Source organism: Poeciliopsis prolifica, unplaced genomic scaffold (assembly GCF_027474105.1).
Source record: "Poeciliopsis prolifica strain line A6 unplaced genomic scaffold, Auburn_PproV2 SCAFFOLD012, whole genome shotgun sequence".
Lineage (NCBI taxonomy): Eukaryota > Metazoa > Chordata > Actinopteri > Cyprinodontiformes > Poeciliidae > Poeciliopsis > Poeciliopsis prolifica.
Window position 1 is genome coordinate 14,363,679 of NW_026562387.1, and position 20,840 is coordinate 14,384,518.

Consider the following 20,840-nt stretch of genomic DNA (forward strand, 5'->3'; position numbering starts at 1 on the left):
CTGTTTGTTCAATGAAGGCATCAATAAATGTCAAAAAATGTGATTCAATGCAGTTACTGTGCCACATTTCTGGTGTCCTAATAAAATGTATTAGACATTGGTAGGGTGGCACCGACAAATTGCCTCAGATTTCCTTAATATTGGGAGATCAGTGATTGGCCGATACTTGACTTTCTTGCAATATTTAGCAACATTTCAGACAAAAACAAACAACTGTATTGGCCAAAATTAAAATCGGTAGGTCAGGCTTTTTAAAGATCAGAAAACTGCACTGTTTTTCAGAAGCAGTATTTGCATTTATGTGAAAAATAAGTAATAAATCGCTCTCATCACTTTCATCATGATAAATCTGTCATGATAAAACTTTAAGATCATATTGCCCTCTGCGAGAGCAAACAGGACAATTTTACTTTCTTCTCAAGCTTTGACCACTTTCCTCAGCTCTCAGTCTGCTGTCCTAACGCTCCTAATCCATCATCCCTGCAGCCTTTCTATCCGTTGAACAGACTAGCAGGGAAGTGCATTGTTTTGTCCTGGTGTTATGACAGGACATACTGTAGCAACCCTGGATGAAAATCTGTCATTCTGTCACAGGTCGCTGCAAGCTGCAGCTCTGGAGAGAGGAGCACCCACTTTATTTACCTGCCAAACCCCTCGGCTGTCACAGCGTATCTATATGACGACCTGTAAGGATTTATGAGTGGATTCAAGATCTGGGAGCAACACAAGACAAAACTGCTGCAAAGAATGGGAGCTAGCACCTTCTTTCTTTTTCTAACGTGTGAAATATGACTTAATGGGTAAGAAGCAAAAGAAAAATAGTAGCAGTAGCAATAGCAGCTTCACATTTGGGTTAGGGGGATTATGGAGGTACTTACTTGCACTGTGCGTGGTAATACTTAATCAGGTTTTGCAGGAGGTCTACTCCTTTCTTAGTTTTAATCTCGTTTACTTTGATCAGGTACTGAAAGAAAAGCAGAAAAGCAGAGTTTAAATTCAGGGCATTTGAAAAGCTTTTCAAGTCTGAATAGGAAGAATCAAGTCATCAACACTTACAGTTATGATTCTTGAGTCTTGGGCTGCCACTATTTGTTATTTAGTAATCAGTTATTCTGTCTATTAACTGGATTTTTAAAAAAATTAATTAACCACTGGAGCCTTTTTATACATATTATATAAATTCAAAATGTTTTATACTTTTCTACAGTTTTGGGTGAACTACTGCTCTGAATGTCATTCTTTCACAAAATAAACTTTTTTTGAGTCTGCATACCTGATTAATTACTAAATTAACAGATAATTATTTCAATTATTAACAATCATTTCAGCCCTACTTGTGTCAGAGTTTAGAGAGAGTATTTACACGCCTCAAACTCAACCACAGTTTGTCCAGTTACAACTACAAACTGTAAATATTTTATAAAGATGCCACAACCCCAGCTTATGTACTTTATGTGACAAATCAGCGCAAATTAGTGGTTATTGTGAAATGGAAGGAAAATTGTAAAAAAAATTTTAAAGATTTGAAAGAAAAGAAACAGAAAGAATGTGGCATGCACTGATATTAAATTCAAAGTCTAAACCTCGATTCAGGTGAGAATCTGTGTCAAGAATATTCAGTCTGCCTGAGTTTGGGTACATTTGAATGGAAATATTAGATGCTAAAGCTGGCAAAAAACAAAGACTTGCAGCTGTAATCTCAGGAAAAGGTGGGTCTGAACAGCTTAGACTAAGACAGGATGAATACAAAGGCAAATAACACTTTTGGCATTTATTTTGAAATTGTTTTGAAAACCAGCTTCAATAAAACATATTGAAGCTGATAACTCAACAGTTGCTTTGTTGACAATGTTTGAGCAAGGATCAGAGTAATAAAGTAAAACTTGAATTTCACAGAAAATAGTTTTGTATCTTTAAAGGTTAACATTCCTAAAGAAGATCCTACAGAGGAGCTTTGAGTCTGTTTGAGGATTCAAGACAAATGCTTTCAGACAACTCCCCCACCAAACAAACAAATGAAAGATAATCTACTGATAATCCCAAAGAGAGTCAATTCACAAAGATTTAAGAGTCGGCGAGAAGCTAAAGACCAATTCTAGCCCAGAAAATCTTTGTTTCTTCAATGAAGCTCTGTGCCACTACATCATATGTTGATGCATGTGAGTTCCCACACGCATGAGTAAACGTATGCATAAGTGTGCATGCATGCATGTGTCGTCCCTTTGTCTGCCTGACGGCGGGCGACGGCTGGCAGATTATCCACATTTTTTGTTTGAAGCGCGAGTGGGCTTGGCGTTATTGGACAACGTCGCCGCATGTTTGTGAATCCCTTTTGTGTGAATGAGCGACGACATTCATGCTGCTGCAGAATATAATGCAGCCTGCTGAGCCCTGCCTTTTCTCTCCTCTGCTGGCAGCGTGGGACGAAAAAAAAAAGAGAAAAGGGTGAGAGAGTGAGAGCATCGTGTAATCTGGTGATTGAGTGACGTGGAGAGAGTGTGAGAGAGTCAGAGTGCAGGCAGTGGAAAGAAATGAGGTTAAGTGGGATGAACAGATTGTAACACTGACTGCAGCATTCTCACAACAACAGCATCACAACGAGATTTCCATTAATGACTGCTAATTGGGATTTATTGGCTGAAATGTATCCACATTTACAAAAAAATAGTAAAATATCAAAACTAGAACTGTGTGAAAAAACATCTGATGAAATAAGGATCAAATTAATAGAAAATCAATTTTTTTGGTTGTGTTTTATTTTTGACATCTAATAAAATATCCAGTGTTGTTTACAAAATTTAAATTTATTGGTCTTTGAGAGGACAAATGTGCAAAGCAGCTTATTCTTGCAGGGTTGGAGCGGGAGACTGGTGCCTATCTGCAGATGGCGACACACAGGACACACACTCACACCCAAAAGCATTTTAGAATATTTAATTAAGCCAACAGTCATGAATTTGCACTGTGGGAGGAAAACAGAACCCACACGTGAACTGGGAAAGCATGGAAACTCCATGCAGAATAGATTTGAACCCAGAGTGATTATGTGCAAAACAAAAAAAAAAAACCTTTATCAGAAACTTTTATCAGAGAATCAAAAGGTAAAAAGTTATGAAGGAGCCAACAAATGTCTTTAAATATAGAGTAGATGTAATAACATGAACGTTTTAGCAGTTCAAGAGAACATCACTAAAAGAACCATTCATATTATTTTAGATCTATTTCTTGTCATAGGTTGGAAATTATGTGAATCTTTTATGTAGCTGGTATGAGATGAAAAGAACCTCATTCACTGTTAAGTACGGTGGAGGATCTGTGATACTGTGGGACTGTTGTGAACTGCATCTCTTTTTTTTTATTTCAAAACAATGCAATAAAATAAGGATTTATTTAAATATTCTTAATCAAATAGCCAAACAAACCCTACTGCTCAGAAGTGCTTCAAGCAGAGCCAGTTTCAGTGTATCTGTCAGAAAATGAAAAAGAAATTTAAAACCAAATCTGGAACTGAGAAAACCAACGAAAGAGGAAGGTGGTGATAATGATGTGTGTGCTACAACTCATTACTGGCACGTTGCTGCAACCGGAGGCGGCTGCTATGCTGTAAAACACAGACACTGATGAGTTTCTAGAGCTGCTTTTTTATCAATTCATGGATTAAAAATGGCAACAACCAACGCACAGCACAACGCCGTGCTGATCCTGCAAAAACAAACAGGAAGCCTTTTGGCTGAGCCCTGTTTGACTTTTAGGCAACATTTTCAGTCTCCTGATAAATTCTCACGTTTCCAAAATTTCAGTCTGTAGTGACAAAAAAGAAAGAATGTCCTCTGGAAACCAGCAGAGATGGATACTTTAGAGTAGTGAGACTAAAGCTAAAAATGTCTCAATATCACAAGTTGACACTAACAATGCACTTTAACTTGCAGACATGTTTTAGCAAGTCTGTTAGCAGAGTAAAAGGTGTCAGATTAATTTAAATTCCTAGTGTGTGAGGAGACTAGAGCGAGGCACAAAACTGTTAATCTAGAAGATGATGTAAGATCAGAGCTTCCTGCAGGGGGATAAGGCAGAACAAACAGTCACTGACTCATAAGAGTCTAAAACATGCTGTACTGTCTTCAAAATGCACAAAGACATGCAGAGTCCACTTCTAATCTGACTTTTAATGATGTTTTAGAAAATGCATTGCGGATTCCATTTAGAAAACTAATGATATTCCATGTGCTATCCATTCTAAAAAGTGTAAAAGAAGCCTCTAAACTTCACTTAGGCACAGCTTTGTGTTTAGAGACACTGGAAAATATTACTGATAATCAGATATGACAAAGCCAAGCCTTGGAGCTCTCAAACCAAAGTCTCTGACCCGCTGAAAAAAATATGGGCACAATGAAATGAGGAGAGGGCAAGTCAGTTGGACTTTGCACAAAATTTAATCCAGAAAACCCAAAAAGCAATGAGACCTGCATTATGTAATTTGAGAAGAAAAAAAAAGATCCTAGCAGGATAAAACGGCAAGCGAGGCGTAGGCGTCACCGCCCACAACCAGAGAGGATTTTTGGCCAAGTGGAGAGAGGAGCTCTAACAGTTTGTTCTGATTCTTCTGGGCACAAACACAGAGCTCACATTTGTTTTACGCTTTATTCTCACTGCCAAGTTTCTTAAAAGTTTGGCCAATGTGAAACAGAGTGACTTAATTTAAAAGCTTACAGGATTAGAAGGAAGTCTGAAAACTCTCGGAGAGGAGAAGTTGGTTTTTTAGCACAATTTGTGTGCCAGCACATAATGACCCACAGCAGGCCAAGATCTATCATTTATCATCTCATGGACATTATTCAAATAATGTGTAAATGCTGGGCAATTAAACAGCAATTTCTTCTGTTTGTCGCATTTTAATGTTTAAGATAGCTAAACACTTTGCAATGTCACACAAAGTGAGGAAACACAACAAGCTGAATTAATAAAAACTATACAAATATATGTATTACACTGAGATGTAATATATAAATATGTTTTTAAAATATTTCTTAAAATTGCCATGTCATGACTGTATAAAAATCTTACTTCTCTGCCTCCTTCCTGTTGTTCTACTGCAATCTCCAGGAATATACCGCTCAGTCAGAAACAACCAATCAGAGCCAGGGGGAGGGACTTATCTTTGACAATCATGCTTGTGTATGAGCTGTAGCTTTAAACAGGCCATTCATAACTTAAAGCACTTCAATGTGGGTAAATTAACTAATATCTGCAGAAACAGTGGATAAACATTATCTATGTCCATCCATTATCTTTTCTCTGCAGCTATATATGTAAAAATTCACTCATCCCAAGAGCAAGTGTTGCACCACAATCTACTAGGTTTACATCTAGCATTAAGACATCCTGAGGGACATTATCCACTAAAGAGGTCTTAACTTTTTTTCCTATGAATCAATATGCAGCCTGTAGAAACATCTGGGATGAATTCATGGTGAACATTTGACTTTATTCTTTAAAAGTGAAATTCAAATGAAAGAGAGTTCTGACTTAAAAGAATATAAATGTTTAGGACAAACCCCTGATTGTTTCAGACAGTCTCAAAGTGTTTTTGTCATGTCCGGTGTTTTGTTGACTTCCGTTTCCTGGTTCATAGGGACTGGAAACAAAGCTCAACACACTTGCTGGTCATAAACACCGTTTGGTTCTGCTAATGTAACAGGACGAATATCTGCCAATCTTTGTTATTTCTACATCTGGAATCTCCACATATGAATCATAAATGAGAGTCTCAATAAGCAACAGAAACCATTGCAATATTTGTTTCACCTGTCTAAAACTGAGCAACAGCAACATAGCTACTTTACCTGCATTCAGCTTCTGTGCACCACCAATCTGGAACAAACTTCTAGAAAACTGCAAAACCAGTGAAACACTGAGTTTCTTTAAATCGAGGATAAAAGCCCACCAGTTTAAGAGTTGCTTTTGAACCATAATAAATGGAAAATTGACTGACATATTTCATGTGTATTGATATCACTCATCAAAATGTCAATGGTTTCTCAATTGCTGACTTTATGTTGTTTTTATGACTTCTTGTGTTTCAAACTCCTTTGGTGCTGAAATGTAAACTTGATTGATTGATTGACATCGTAAAAATGCAAGTTTACATCTTTCCTCCCTTTATCCCTATTTGATTTAAGAGAAGAGTGTCAAATTACTCACCTCGCACATCTGCAGCTGGAACAAGCGCCGCTCTTTCTCATCTCCTCTGCGATCTCGGCCCCAGTGATTTCGGTGCGGATCATCCCGTGCTGCTTGGCGTGCTCCCGCTTCTCCTTCTCTATCTTTGTACTGCAGGGAAACAAAATCGGGTGTTTCCAACTGGTAATAATGAGATATCTGGCATAGTTCACCATCGTCTACTTACAACTTAGCCTCATAGTCCTTCCACGCTTTGTCAAAAGGCTTCTTTAAGTCCTGCAGAGACAAAGGAGAAAATCCAGTCAAGTCCGAAGAGGTCAGTTTGAGGACAGAGATGTTTGTGGAGTTGGGAAACCACTCAAGGCCCAACGATCGGCTCGTGATTCATGCCATGGATGCCCAGTAAGGACCACGCCCCTCCTTGAACCTCCAACACGAGGAGTTCATGACCCAGTTACTCTCCTCATGCACCAGACAAAGGCAGTGTTTATGTCTGCCAGATTTACAGTTTCAAAGGAGAATTCCTCTCCTTACTCTCCCCTAACTCCCTTAATCACAGGCATGGGGGGTTTGGAGATGGATAGAGACTTACTGACTCCCACAAGAGTCCAGTAGGACAGAGTTGGAAAGACTAAACAAAGTGATGGTAAATCTTACCCCTTTCACGCCTTTCAAATCCCCCTTGAGCAACGAGTCCAGGGTGAAGATCACATTGTGGCTGAGGCTCTGTAGCTGTTCAAACAAAGCAAGAAAAACATAGTTAATGTGTCACAACAGACTGTCAGAAGAAAATGTTTGATAAATACTCTGGAAGACAAAAAAACAACAATGACTCAATCTAATAAACAGATTGATTCGCCAGGATGTGATGAATGATTAGGCGCAGTGATTTAATTTGCACCACAGATACATCAAAATTTTAAAAAGTGTAGCAACTTTCACTTATTGACAGACTAATCTGCAGTCGACGGATGAGACTGTGTGAAACATTTACTCCTCTTAACTGGAGAGCTCGGCAGAGACGTCAAAAAACAACGAGCTACAAAACAAAACAAAACTAAAATGAGTCAAAAATTGCCAAAGACGCCAGATGTATGATTCAGCCCACCCACACACACAAACATAAGAAACTAGTCATTTGCTGGGATGAGTGAAGGTTCAAGACCGTTTCAGCTGTGAGGTGGCAACATGCAGACAGACTTCAGATACATTTTACATAATTCAGGACAAAAGACTTGGACATCAAGCTCTATTTATTTATATAGGGTAAGATTTAGGGAAAGGACTTTAACATGCTAAAAATTTCAACACAATTACTCAGATTTTTCCCAAGTCGGAACCTTTGTATTTGCATGTTTCTGGTACAGCCGTAAATCTGACGCACAAGCAACTTCTGCAAACATCAGCAAAGGACAACAAAGCCCCTTCTCTTGGCTTTAGATTAAATTTTGCTCTAATAAATTATCTGATGAGACTGGAAAAGACTATTATTGTGTGCAAATTGTGCCAAAAGAAGTTAGCTGTTACCTAAATTAGCATCTCAATGCTAAACTTGTTGCAGCAAATACAGTCACCCCCAAGGCTAATGTTAATATTTTAAAGAAGTAACATGACTGAAACACTGCAATACTTGAAACATGAATATGTATATTAGCACTTGCACCAATCTAATGGTTGAAAAGCCTAAATAACAGATTAAAAGCATTAAGTATATTTGCTGTTAAGTCTATTTACTAACAATTTAGCAGAAAAACTTTTATTTTGAGAGAAAATTCTCAAAATTTGTATCGAATTTTTGTTTGATTGTTAAGAATTTATCAAGTAGTAAAACATTTATATTCATGCTCTTATTTTGAAGCTTTGTCCATTTTCCTTTCCTTCATTTTCTTTCCCCCAATAAATTTATTTAAACATAAAAATAAAACGCTTATCATAGAGAGCAAAGCATAAACAAAGATATTGTAGAACATGTAAATTATAATGTTGAAATTAAATTGGTGCTCAATGGTGGTAGTCTCTCCAGGGCAGATATATTAAATAAAGTTAGCGCTTTAAATTAGTTTTCACTGAATATTGTGTTGGTTTAGTGCGCTACTGTTAGCAAAGCTAACTTTTTAGTTAGTGTTGTGCGCCACTGTCCGTTTTGTAAATTGATACAGGCTGTTCTTTTTATTTGAGGATGCAGATTTGAGCTAGAGTGTTTATGCAAAAAATATTTACTTCAAGACATACAGCAGATATTCAGCAATGATCCTGAATTCAAACCAAAGTAAAGACTAGAAAGATTCTAAAATATGCTAAATATGGGATTTGTTTGCATCAGTGATTCTTCAAAATCACTTCAGTTTTTGACATGCTTATTCCAAGTGTCTGGAAGGTCTAGAAAGGCTTGATTAGTCCTGTTGGCACAGCTTGGCTCAGCAGTTCCAGCTATGAGGATCAGCAAGGTCATTTACAAGACTACTAAGCATTTAAGTCCCTGTTGTTAGCCAAGTCCCACATTGATACTAAAGGAAGTAAACAAGGCCTAATGGGCACTAATGTGCTCCTTAAGTGCCTGTCTTGCATATGGCCAACATCTAAATCAATCCTTCACTGACCGGCTGCTGGCGAGCTCTTCCACCTCCTTTTGAAAACTGTCACCAATGCTTTTTGCTTCCAAACACAATACTCAGAAAGAAGATGCATTAAACCGGGTTAAATCAGTTAGTAAAATCCCGGGGACACATCCAGGACACACGCTCTCAGCCGTCGATACTCATTTGTCATACCAGCTGCCCTCAGGGTGCAGCTATTGAAGTCTGAAAACTCGATACGCTGCTGCAGATAACAAGAGTCAAACTGAGACGGCGGCTGAGAGAGATCAGGTCACTTTTCCACAAATGCTAGTTGCACAGACCGGGTTGTTTGATTTGTGCATGCACGGACACACAACCCACTCAGCTGTTCCTGCTGCTGCCGCCAAGAGTATTTATGTTGTCTAATCTTACTGTCAGCCACATGGAAAAGGAAGGGAAGACCGGGATCGGGCTCTTCTTCCAGCAGGAATCACTCAGAGGGTTTAAACAGGACGTGCTACTTAACAGGAACTGCGGGAAATCCGTGGCATGGAGATAAGAAGCTATCTGGGGGTACAAAGTTTTCAACTGTGCTTATTTTTTTTTAAAGAAATACTTCCACTGTGGCCCAGATTAATAGCTTTCCAGAATTTCTGAAGGTCTGACTGGGTTTATAGTTTTGATGTTTCTTCCAATGAATTCCTTTCTAGATATTTACCTGTCCATCACAGATAATTGTTCAATGTGTGCTTACAAAGAAGTAATGTTGACAACAAGAGAACAACAGAAGAAAACCAGATTAACAGCATCCACACCTGGACTGGTTCATCAGGTAGACTGAGACAATTCCCGGTGGGCTGATCACATGTATATGGCAGGCCTTTTTAACATAAAATCAGTTTCATCTGACTGTCTGTAAATACATTCCAGATGTATACAAATGAGTTTAGATGAGACAAATTTAAGATAGTTAGATACCACAACTAACTAATATGTCATAAGGATTGCAATTAAAATAATGCAAGAGCAAGTGAACTAAAGAGCACCAAATTATGAGGCAGAATTCATTTTGTTTATTTCTATCCTGAAGATATTTTTAAACTAACTTTTCAAGTTATTTAAGTGAATGTTAAATAAGGCATAAGCCCATTTTACATGTCTGGAACTTAAGCATGGTGAAGCAGACTTTTTAAATGGCTTGCCATAGATCAGGTTCACACTGGGAGCTCTCATTTTGTTTTGCTTTCGGAGACACAACCTGACGTAGTTCTTAGTGGAAAGTAGAAAGAGCCAGGATAACATGGTGAAGGACAGAATTAAAACTTTCATTAAAATTAGTTCACATTAGTACCATCAAATCAGGACGGTAAGTAAGGTAAATTATCAGGTTAAAGTTTTTAAGAGAATCAGAGATGTGAAATCTGCCATAACACTGTCAGTCCATCTCTATAAAAAAGTACCTAAAGATCCCGATTAAATGCCTTCTTTGTCAAGATGTTTTTTCTGAGAAGAGTCATTTAGTCCAAAACATTTAGATAAGGCGCAGAAAAACTTTTCTTATCTTTTAAACATGATAAAAAAGTTCATGCATATGTAGGGCAGTCAGCTATTTCAGCTCATGGGAGACCAACCAACAAGGCAGAAGCATTTGAAAAAACCTGGCTCTCTGACTCTAAATTATTGGCTTTACTGGGATGTCGACTAGCCGGACTCACCAGGTTCTTCAGCAGGGCTGACAGCTCCTTGGTGAGAGAGGAGAACTTGACAAAAGCTGTCCCCAGGTCAGGGTTGTCCCTGCTGATGAAGTTGCTACCAAACTTATCCAGAGCCTGGGTGTTTTTTTCTTCATTCTGCACATGATCTGTGTTGGGAAAACCGCAAAGAAGAGGTTAAAATCAAAAGGTCAAGACTGGAAGACCAGAGCTCTGAATATCATTACAAAGTGTAAGATTCATGGAACCTTACACTTTCTTTTAACAAATTAAACCATTTTTAAAACACTCATAACACAAATTACTTAGCTTAAAAATATAAGGTAGAAAACATAACAAAACTCCTTTAAAAGCAACCTAAAGAGAAAACGCTGCATTTTTCTGGAGAATTTCAGGGAGACGTTGAATGTCTGGGATTTGTAGTTTTATCACAGTATAAAATAACATGTAAGTTCAGAAACTAGAACTACAACAAAAGGAACAAATGCAGAACAAATAGAAGAGAAAATATATATATGCATTTCAGATGTAATTTTATCTTTTCACGTAGTTAAGAATTTTTAAAGGTCTGGTATTGAACTGAAGACATTTCATTAAGGCTTCATTATTGAAAGATACACACAAAAATTAAAAATGCCTCCATATAAGGCCAGAGGATAGATATTCTCTGGACTGATGAGACAAACTGGAGCTGCTTGGTTGATAAAAAAAAAAGCTTTAAAAGAAAATAATCCAATAGCTTCAGTGAAACATGGTCGTGGCTTGGTTTTGTTCTGGATAAGAGCCCAAACATCCATGGAAAGAGCTCTTGTTGGTAACGAATGATGTTATTAAATATTTAATTAAAGGTGTCATTCTTTTGACCAGGCAAGTTTAGTTTTTCTTTGAAATATTCAATTGAAGTAAATATCAAAAGCAAAGTCAGATTTGGGCTGAATATGTGATAAACAAAATAAATTAAAAAACCTATGAATTTTAAATAATTTCAGAAATTGTTTTTCTCAAGTGTTTTTCTCAAGAAGCCATCTTTTTATACTGTTCATGTCAGGGTTAGAAGATGTGTGGTTCTCCTGGCGAATCAAACGCTGCAGGAAAAGTCAGTCAACCAGCAGAATCCATCTGTATTCATCGTTAAGTTCCCAATGGAGAACGGCTGCTTACAAACTAAAATCCAAGCAAACGGGACTAATGTTTTACATAAATTAAATAAACTACATTTTTTCAAACTCCTAACTTCAAATGTTCAAATGATAGTCATCTTGTTTGAAGGAGAATATGTTATAAATTACATTTCCAGAACCTTTGAACAACCTTCTCTAGTTTTTCCAGTGGTTTTTCCACTTTTCATCTCAATGGGTTAAAGTGGCCAAAGGGTAAAGTTACTCCTTTCTTTGGAGAGCAAACAAACATCCCAAGCTGTCAAAATACAGGGTGATAGCTGCTTTCAATGACATTCAGTGGAAAATAACTGCAGATTCATGACACAGCACTGAGAAAAACTCAGGTGTTGATTTCTGGGACAAGAAAAACACACAGTACACCATCTGTCCCACAAAAGGCGGCTTTGCAAGAACAAACAGGGATTTTCACGCCTGCAAGAATAAAATACTGAATAAAAGACCCTGGACTTTATAGGACATAAAGATGTCTCACCTTGACCTGAATTGTAGATTGCCTTCACTGATTTCTTCACCTTTTGCAGAGAAGTTCGATCCTGATCCAGTGCCTGGAAAAAAAAGATTTTAACATCTCAGGGTGATTTCATGCTTTCGGAAAGCACAGCACAGTCAAATCAAAAGGCAGCAGATATTTTCCTGATAACAAACCAAATATTTGCTTAACAATCTAGAGCTATTAAGACAGAAAGGCCAAGTGAGTAATTGCTGTTGAACTGGCAAAACAAATCAGGATTTTTATCACCTCAAATTAGTAATCTTTATATCTTTGTTGTTTTAGCTGTTAAAGTACTGGTAATAAAATTGCAAGCAAACAGACATCAATCTTGTTCTTCATAAAAATACAACAAATTTAATACTCTAAAATGGTTTAAATGTGACCCCTGAGATGAGGAGTCCCCTTAATGCTGCTGCATTCATGAGGAAAATGTCCTCAGTGTCCCAAGAAGCAAGCAATGTGGCTGCAATTCAAGTCCGAAAAAATAAAACTTAGATTTTACTTGTTCCAGTCCGAAATCCTGAACCCCGATTGAAACTATTAACAAGTTCAAATCTTAAATCAAGATAAATATAAGGTAGCCTAAGACTGATTAAAATTTTTTTTTCAGTTTCAGCTGCTCCTCTTATTTGTAACTTTTACTCAGATCCAGTTTTCATTTTCCCGAAAGGCTCTGAAAAAACACCCTTGTTTATTTAGGTGCCAGCAGAATCCGTCTGTATTCATCGTTAAGTTCCCAATAGAGAAATACAATCTTCTCACGAAAGCTTTTTTTTTTTCACATGTAATCTTTCGTTCTTATTGTTGAGTGTTTTTCAGTTTCTTAGGAGTATTCTCACCTGGAGAAAACTGACAACAATGCTGTTGGCAGGCATCTAACTTCATGATTAATCACCTGTAAGAGCAGCAAGAAGATTCCCTGTCAGACTGGACGCCATGATTCTGCATGTCGTCTATTAATGTGCTCACTCATTGCAGCTGAGATAATTGTGTGGCTTGTTATTTAATAGCAACAAATGTCTTTGTTACTCGTTTCTGTTCAAGGATTAAAAATGCGAGTGTGTAATGTTGGTTTTGCAGAATAATTTATTCTGACAGTGCAAATATCCACTAATTCGAACAGCAGAATGAAACCAAAATGATGATAAACACATGCAGGAAGACTGTTACTGCAAGGTCAAGCTGTAGAGAACACACACACACCGAGAGAGACACACACACAACAATGCCCTAATTAAATTTAACAACATAATTAAGTCGCCCTTGGCCTTCCTTGGACAGTTTTACACAGCTCTTCTCCAATTATGGCAGCAGTAGTTCACCGCCGCAGGGCTTTTCCTGCCAGGGCCAGGCCCTTTGATCCCTCTGCAAATGGAAATGGAGTTTGATGCCACATAAATCCTCCATTAAACCTGTTACATGGCTACATGCTCCACATCTTGGACCCAAATATCCCTGAATGTGTATAAATAATTATACACGTGGAGATGAACTAATCAGAATCCCACGGCTCATTGTAAGGGTATTTTCACACACAGTCTGGTAGAGTTGGTTTGATCGGGGATCAAAATTCAAACAATTGTTGCATTTCATTGGATATGAAACAACAGGTGAGTGAACTGTACTCCCCACAATGGTTGCCATTTGCATGTATTATTTCAGATCTTCATTAAAAAGCAAGTTTCATTATTTATTTTTTTGCCTCTGATTGAATTAAAACCTTCAGACATCTCCACAATTAAAATACAGAAATGCTTAATCCCCAAACAAGATTTTTTTAAAAAAAAAAAAAGCTGCTTGACTTGCATATTAAAATGGTTTCATAAGACTTTTCCTCAAGCTGTTAGAGGTTTTAAAGTTTGACCTGCCTCCATCTGAATATGAACCAACAGGAACGGCACTGAGGATGAGTAAACAGTTCATTCACCTTTAAATTACTTAGTGGGATGGTACCGCAAGAATCATTTATTCACTGAATGTTAGTTCACAAATTTTGGTACCTGGGGCAATGATCACCATGCACTGAATGGAAAATAGTTTTCAGGACCAAACTAGAAGAAGAAATTGGTCAAATGTGTTTAGATTATTGCGATATTTCAAGTGGGTGGCAAACATCGAGGAGCCATTTGCTAATTTTTATTCTTCTGAGGCAGAGCTGTTTGTACCAAAAATCCCTTACAGATGCCTTCAAAACTTAAAAAAATACACATGCAAGATAACCAATGAGTCAATCAGAAGACAAAAGTGAAAGACTTAAATCTGTCTCAACATAAACTCAATGCAGACTGAAAACATACCAATTAAAAAGACAACGCCTAATTTATCAAGAACAACTACAAGACTACTTTATTAACACTAATAAAAACATATTAACACTGCTTTTCAAGATAGTGTTAATATGTACTGCAGGCAGAGCAAATATCTTTGCTTAGGACAACAAATGCACATGGCAGCAGTCATCTGAGTCAGGCTCCATCTAAATGTGGTTTGTCGTCATGTTGGGTATGTGCTGCAGCAACCACCACACCCTCAACAACAGCTGGCACATCCACTAGCAAACCATGCTTCCTCTCAGGGTCACCGTTAATTCACAGTTTACAAAGGATTAGATGTCTAATTGGGTTTTAGGGTTGCTTTTTAGGTTTTAGGGTTGCCCCAATTAAAGTAAAGGTTTTGACTGGTAGAAAGAAATCTCCATGGAGAAATGCACAAATAGTTCGGTCTGCAAGACAAGTCTGCCGCAGGGCAGAACGACAATGGCGTAAAACTCAACTTCACGTTCATCACGACATCTACAAAGAACAACTACGTAACTATCACTTAACACTAAAACATGGAAGGGAGGCTTTCTTTGCAGATGTCATAAACAAAAACATCAATAATGCTCGAACTTTATTTGCAACAGTTGACAGGCTCACAAACCCTCCTGTGACGTTACCACCTGAATTCCAATCTAATGTTGCCTGTAATACGTTTTCTGATTTCTTTTCAGAGAAAATCCAAAAAATCTGAGGATTAATCTGCACATCAACTTCAAAGCCAGAACCATTGCTGTACCAAAACAAAACAAATACAGAAAAAATGACCCATTTTCAACTACTTAATTATAAAACTCTAGAAGAAATTATAAGTCAATTAAGTTCAAGCTCCTGCTGTCTGGATGTCCTTCCCACACATTTCTTTAAGAAAGTCCTGCCTGTTATTGCTGCTGATCTGATCCAAATCGTAAACTCATCGCTTACATCAGGTGTTTTCCCCCAGGCCTTGAAAACAGCAGTTATCAAACCACTGTTAAAAAAGAACAACCTGGACAAATCACTATTGCAGAATTACAGGCCAATCTCAAACCTCCCATTCATCAGCAAAGTTATTGAAAAAACTGTGTGTAAACAATTAAATAGTTTCCTCATGATGACCAACTGCTTTGACACTTTCCAGTCTGGTTTTCGTGCTCACCACAGCACGGAGACTGCCCTCGTAAAAGTATTCAATGATATTCATATAAATACGGACTGTGGCAGAACCACGGTGCTGGTTCTGTTGGACCTCAGTGCAGCTTTTGACACTGTCGACCATGACATATTACTGAATCGACTTGAAAGTTGGGTTGGACTCTCTGGTTCGGTGCTCGACTGGTTTGAATCCTACATAAAGAACAGGGATTTCTTTGTTTCAATTGGAAACGATCTAGAGTCAATGCACAGCTTCAGTTATTACAACTAAAACCTAGCGATCAGGCCCGAAACCTGGGAGTAGTGATGGACTCGGACTTGAACCTCCAGAGCCACATAAAGACAGTAACAAAATCGGCCTTCTATCACCTGAAGAACATCTCCAGGATTAGAGGACTAATGTCTCAGCCAGATCTAGAGAAACTCATTCATGCGTTTATCTTTAGTTGCATTGATTATTGCAACAGCATCTTCACAGGCCTGTCCAACAAATCAATCAAACAGCTGCAACTGATCCAGAATGCTGCTGCTCGCGTTCTCACTAGAACCAGGAAAATAGAGCACATAACACCAGTTTTAAAGTCCCTCCACTGGCTCCCTGTAGCTCAAAGAATAGATTTTAAAATACTGTTGTTAGTTTACAAATCACTGAACGGTTTAGCACCACAATACATCAAAGATCTGCTGTTGTTGTATCAACCTTCCAGACCTCTCAGGTCTTCTGGTTCTGGTCTGCTCTGCATCCCCAGAACCAGAACCAAAAGAGGAGAGGTCTGGAGCTTTCGGCATCTATGGACCAAAAATTTGGAACAAACTTCCAGAAAACTGTAAAACAGCGGAAACCCTGACTTCCTTCAAATCTCAAGTAAAAACGCACCTGTTTAGAGTTGCATTTGAAATGTAATAAGTATGATTTTGATTTTGTGGATATGTATGTAATTTTTATTTTTATTTTTTCCTGTTGTGGGCAACGGGGCCCGGCGAATACCCGTGGTTAAACGGACGGCGGAGTCTGGCGGTAACAGGCGCTTAAATTCCGTGTCAAAGGGAAGGGGGAAGAAAGGGAAAAAAGAGGGAAAAAAAAAAAAAAACTTGGTATTTTATTCTATGTTGCATGCCTTTGTGTTTTGTGTTTATGGTGTAAAGCACTTTGAAATGCCTTGTAGCTGAAATGTGCTATACAAATAAAATTTGATTGATTGATTGATTTTTTTTTTTTCATTAATGAATCAAATTCTCTCAAGAAGTGTTTTGTATTTACTCAGGTCAACGTAATTAATCTTAAAATAAGTTTGATTACAAATTATTTATAGAGGCAGTATTGTATACTTTCCAGCCACATAGCGGCATTTTCAAGTAACTATGTTACCTTCAGCTGTTGTAAAAATGCTGTATATATTAAATATGGCTAACTTTGTTATGTAATGCCTTGAAATTGGGTCTCTACCTCTTTAAACACTCCAGGACTTTTTGAAACGCTGCTGCTTCAGGAAGTCATCACTACATTACTCCTCTATTAACCCTTTAACAAAATTTTTTACAACCGTTCCATTGAGATGTCGCTCATATTATGAGTTCAGCGGATGTGCAGTTCCACCAGGTGTTTGCTAATTGCTGCTGGCTAGTCTGAAGGAGCTGGATGGCTGTTCTGTAAGGCAGAAGTTTGAATGAATCAGAAATGTTTTTGATGAGGGAATAGTGTAATATTACGTAAAGCTCATAAAAGTTGATTTTACATAATACTGGCCCTTTAAGTGTGACAAAAAAATAAATAAAAAATTAGAAATCTGTAGACGGGAAATGACTTTTTTGTGAAAAATAGAATCCAAAATGATTAATAATAACCAACAGAACCATTTAATGAACTTGTCTCATGTGATTCATTGAATGAGGGTCAGATAATATAACATTAAATAAAAATAAGCCAAGCCTAGACACATAGAGTGACCAAAGCAACCACTGAGGTTAATGGATCCAACTTCCTGGATCCTGAAGACTGCCAGTCATGCTCTGGAGGTCAAAGCTTCAGAGGGGGAATAGGTTTTTCTCCATTTCATACTTCCTGCCGCAGGCCTTATCCTCCCGTAGCAGCCCTGCCACTTCCCCTGCAGACGTCCTTTCTGACGGGAAGCAGGAAGCATCCAGGCTCATCACTGTCCTTTCCCGGATCAGCAGAGCTCTATCCACCGACACCAGCTGCACTCTGCTGACAACCGAGGAACAAAAACATCACACTCTTGACTCCCGCCTCTCCTCCATGACATTCGTCATCGGTTTGGTGAACCGCCTCGTGTGTCAGTCCAACATTCTTCACCCAGGAGGCCGCAGGAAGTTGCCCTGACCGAGCGGTCAGCTCTGCTGTTTGTCAGCAGCTCTCTGGAACCCAGATGTACCAACGTGGCAGATTTTACTCTGACAAATCAGCAGAATGGACTCAAAGATCTCCAAATTACATAAATGCAAACAAATTCCGAGAAGAAAAAAACAGGAAGGGGTACAATCGTCAAAGGACTTCCACAGAAGAGGAAATGAGTGTAAGAGCATTTTTAAAGCAGAGGTCAAAGGGAACACTTTCAAAAAATGTTTTATTTTTTCATTTCCTTTCTGATTGAGGTCCTCTAAATAACAAAAACAAACTGGTTTGTTTTCATGTTCCCAGCAGTAAACCTAAATCTTATAATTACATCTTACAATGATGGGAAAACACTTTATTAGGACAGTTTGTTTGTTTGCCAAGTCACTTTGACTGTCTGTCCATGGTGTCTTTGTGGCATGACTCAAGCAGGATGGGTGGGGAGCCGTTTCATTGGCAGGAAACAAATGCACATCCCTTTTCTCTGAGCTGCATGTGAAGGTTGGAGGACTGATCTGCATGTGAAGGTTGGAGGAAAAAGTGAGAGGAGGCTTAATATTTCCAAAGAAGAAGCCAAGATCTGATGGTGTATTCCTCACACAAAGGGAATGAAGTACTGACTGCTGGTGGTTGAGGGTTTGGTTGGGAGCGGTATCCACCGGACCACATGACTGATGTAGTGTCTCAGACGAGCTGGATAAAGCTGGGCTCGATCTCTTTCCACAACGTCTAAAGAAGCCTGTCAATCTGCATCAACAGTCAATAGATCAAATCTATCGCTCTGAATGAAGGGCAACAAATTACCTCTCATAAAATCTTCAACAGCTGAATCCATCATCAGGGTTTATGTGCTTTCTTCATGCCAAACCTTCAGACATTTCCACACTTAATAGTTCAAAGAATAAAATACAGATGATTGCATTTCCACAGAGGTGATCATTTAAACGGGACTCATTCTGAATAATTCACATTTTGCACATTTTCCTACTTCAGTTTTTGGGTCTCAAATGTTTCTAGAAACAACAGCCACAACAAAAGCACACAGCTGTTTTTTGGCAATAAAATATGAATGTTTTTTGATGTCAAGAAAACTAGACATTTCAAAACCTCCTGATTGTTACGTCACATTCAACAGGCACAGTGCAGTTACCTACCAACCCCTGTCGAACTCTGCTTGGTTTCCTAGCTATCCAAACTGAGTTCCAGTACGCTTACTGTGTGAAAACAATTCAAGTTTGTGGCTGTAAAGTCACAAATTTTGAAAATTTTGTAAAGTACTGCATTTCAGATAGAGGGAAATATCTCAAAGCGGTATCTCCATTATCTACTTCAGCTATCGATCCTGCTGCTTGCATCCTGCTTCGCTCTCTCACACCACGCTGAGGTGCTCAGCCGTGAGCTTTCCTCTACACTGTGGATAAATTCCTGAGCTGCTAAGATGCTGCACGTCTCGACAGACGCTGCGCAGGCCCTACCACGCATGCGTATGGTCAGTCAGTGGAAAGCCAAGCTGTGGATGCAGCAGTGCTAGACTCCCCTCTGCTACATGAGATCCCAGCTCCTTTAGACCAATGTGCATGTTTTCAAACCCACACACTGCTGTGTTTTACACACCTAGCATCACAGACGCAGGAAACCTCTGTATGTACAGTGAGGAAGTCATTTATAATGAGACGTTAAATTATTACCTGACCTTATCAGCTGGCATTAGAAATGACAAAAAGAAAAACTGAAAGCTGGTGACTCTAAAAAATATCCACACATATTGTCTTTTAACAACATTAACAATTGGTGCGAAAACAACAGCTTCAGAAACTAATCCTATCAACATTGATACGAATTTATGTTGGGTGAGCTGTTGAAATCATATCATAGACCTGATTTAGACATGGAGCGAGTCGAGTGGGACATTCTTCATACCAACTCCCACAGGCATTTATTAAGCAACAGGGTTAGCCAAATAGTGTATTTTTCATCTTCAGACCATGGGCAAAAAAAATCACCAAAATAAAATAGAAGATATACATACAAACAATAACAAAGTTTCCCCCAGAAAACTTGCTAAGCCTGATTGTTAGGTGATAGGGCAGTCATTCATCCAGTGGTTGAATGTGTTTTTGAGTTTAAAAAAAAGTTTAAAGTTCACAGAAATTTTGAAAATATCACTTGATAATCATGTGTTATTGAAATATTACAAGATTAATACCTTAACAACTATAAAATCTTAAAAAAATACAAACATAATAAATAGACTTAGCCTGGTAGGGGCACAAGTAAGCCTGGTGGTCCGCCAGGCTTGTAATACACTGGGAGAAACCCTGAATAATACACAAAATATAAAATGCACAAAAAAAGCATCTACCAGAGCTATAATCCGAAGCCACCTAATACAACCGGAGGGGAAAAAATGCTAAAGTATCAACATGCAGTTAGCTAAACCCAATAGTGGTGACAGTAATGTGACGGTTTGGACCTACTTCTGTGCTTCTGGACTGGGATAATTTGCCATAACTGGTGGAAATGTGAATTCTGCTATCAAACAGAAGACCCTGACTGGAATGTCCCAGTTTGTGAACTTAAGGTCAACCACTGTTGGTTTGTGCAGCGGAGCAATGATCCACAGCACAGCAGAGTCACACAGGGCCTGAATAAAATCATGGGTTGGAAACGGCTTTGTGTAATTATTGAGATTATCTTTGTCTGATATTGAAATTTATTTGATTACCTGAAACGAGCTGTGGAAAACAGAAGAAAATCAATTTCACAGCCATGTTTGTATAAGTCAGAGAATTTATTTTATGTATGTTTACCAACTTTTTCTTCCTCAGGAAAATAAAGTAGAGTGATAATGAAGTAGCTCCTAAATTACTTAAATTAAAACAGCTATCAAAAATAAAAATATCCCCTAAAA

At 38.3% G+C, this 20,840-nt stretch overlaps 1 protein-coding gene across 1 annotated transcript in view; it reads right to left on the bottom strand.

Moving 5' to 3' along the window:
* The window catches only part of asap1b (ArfGAP with SH3 domain, ankyrin repeat and PH domain 1b), a 57,197-nt gene that overhangs the window by 25,634 nt on the left and 10,723 nt on the right, over window positions 1–20,840 (bottom strand). Inside the window, 7 exon segments of the mRNA XM_055037884.1 lie at window positions 879–964; window positions 6,202–6,242; window positions 6,245–6,330; window positions 6,407–6,456; window positions 6,838–6,912; window positions 10,454–10,599; window positions 12,104–12,176. Of these exon segments, the coding sequence (XP_054893859.1) occupies window positions 879–964; window positions 6,202–6,242; window positions 6,245–6,330; window positions 6,407–6,456; window positions 6,838–6,912; window positions 10,454–10,599; window positions 12,104–12,176 (557 nt within the window).